Genomic DNA, 1392 nt, shown 5'->3' on the forward strand with positions numbered 1-1392 from the left:
AGCTGATCGGTACAATGCCTACCACTATGAATTACACAAGCACTACAAGAAATTTGCATCGCATGAGGAGGCATTAGCTGGTCGGAAGGAATGGGTGGAGCCACATGTATGGGAGTGGCTATGTCAAATGTGGGCCAGCCCCAAATTCAAGGTAAGGACCACCAGTGTATAAACTTTTTAATTATTAAACGATTTCAGCACCTTAATGAGCTGATGTTGTCACTATATAAATTAACGTATATATATACACGTTAAGACTTATGAGTACATAAGGGTATCAGGAAATTCAATGATTTCCCTATTTGATATTGTTTCAGGAGCAGTCTTGTAGGAACAGCAACAATAGGTCAAATCAGAAGGTTAGGCATACAAGTGGGAGAAAATCTTTTGTACGGCTTATGGAAGAGAGGGTAAGCTGATTATTAAAGTGATTATAAGGAGTTTTGATAAATCTTTGTTTATACTAAAAATTCAATCATTGAATTTGAAGGGTGAGGAGGCACCGAATATGATTGAATTTTACAAAGAAACACACTGGTCATCCAAGAAGGGGAAATTCATCAATGCAGCAAGTGAACATAATTATGTTAGTTAAATCTTTCCCTCTTAGCTGCCCAATATTTTTTATATAATGGTTGTGTCAGTGAGCTATTTTTCACCATCTTTACTGGGTTTTTTGCCAAAATTTCAGAATCTGATGCTTGAGAGGTTGAATGAGAAAGAAACTGAAGAAGATGTTCAGGAAGCTGCTGGTGATGTTTTCAAGGAGGTGATGGGGTTCAAATCTGGGTATGCACAAGGGCTGGGCCACTCAGTCATACCTGAGCCCTCCCCGTTCTTGAAAAAGAACAAGGCATTTAAACGTATAGTCGAGGAGAATGAAAGGAACAAGGAATCTGCAGACTTGTATAAGAGTAAACTTGAAGCACTCTTGGGTGATATGGCTGAGCTTTGAAAACAGTTTTCTGAGCATGACAAACAAATTATGGCCATGTCATCACAGTTGGGGACAAGTAGGGAGTCTCAACAAGAGACTCAAGGAGATGCATAACATCTCTCCTCCTTGACATTTTTTGAAGAAGGTCATGGGGTTTTTGGGTTTTTTGTTCCCCTTAACTTGGAAACAGCAACAGATATAAATTCAAAGGTATTCATGTATGGGGTGGGATGGGTTGGGGGTCATGTTTTGATAAAAAGGGTGGGAGGAGATGATGTAAGTGATGACAGTATAGTATTTTGGGGAATACATAACCGGGTACAATTTAAGGAAGTGGTTGGTAGCTGAAATTGGTGGTCAAGAGGAATTTCCTAATGGTAAGGCACTAGCATGAGTGAGTATCCTATATTATAACAGTTGAGTAGTTATAATTTCCAGGCTGGTGTATATTCATT

General features: G+C 39.0%; 1 protein-coding gene across 1 annotated transcript; it reads left to right on the plus strand.

Moving 5' to 3' along the window:
• Positions 1 to 353: 353 nt before the first annotated feature.
• Positions 354 to 1077, plus strand: LOC122315286. The gene is made up of 3 exons (XM_043131113.1): positions 354 to 410; positions 491 to 586; positions 692 to 1077. Exons 1-3 carry the CDS (start codon positions 399 to 401, stop codon positions 953 to 955), a joined length of 372 nt encoding a protein of 123 aa, XP_042987047.1. The 5' UTR covers positions 354 to 398; the 3' UTR covers positions 956 to 1077.
• Positions 1078 to 1392: the final 315 nt, after the last annotated feature.

This window comes from Carya illinoinensis, chromosome 7 (assembly GCF_018687715.1).
Source record: "Carya illinoinensis cultivar Pawnee chromosome 7, C.illinoinensisPawnee_v1, whole genome shotgun sequence".
NCBI lineage: Eukaryota > Viridiplantae > Streptophyta > Magnoliopsida > Fagales > Juglandaceae > Carya > Carya illinoinensis.

Excerpts from the sequence above, each read along its gene's own strand:
- LOC122315286 (XM_043131113.1), top strand. Across the intron at positions 587-691 it reads CAGCAAGTGAACATAATTAT|AATCTGATGCTTGAGAGGTT; the intron begins GTTAGTTAAATC and ends CCAAAATTTCAG.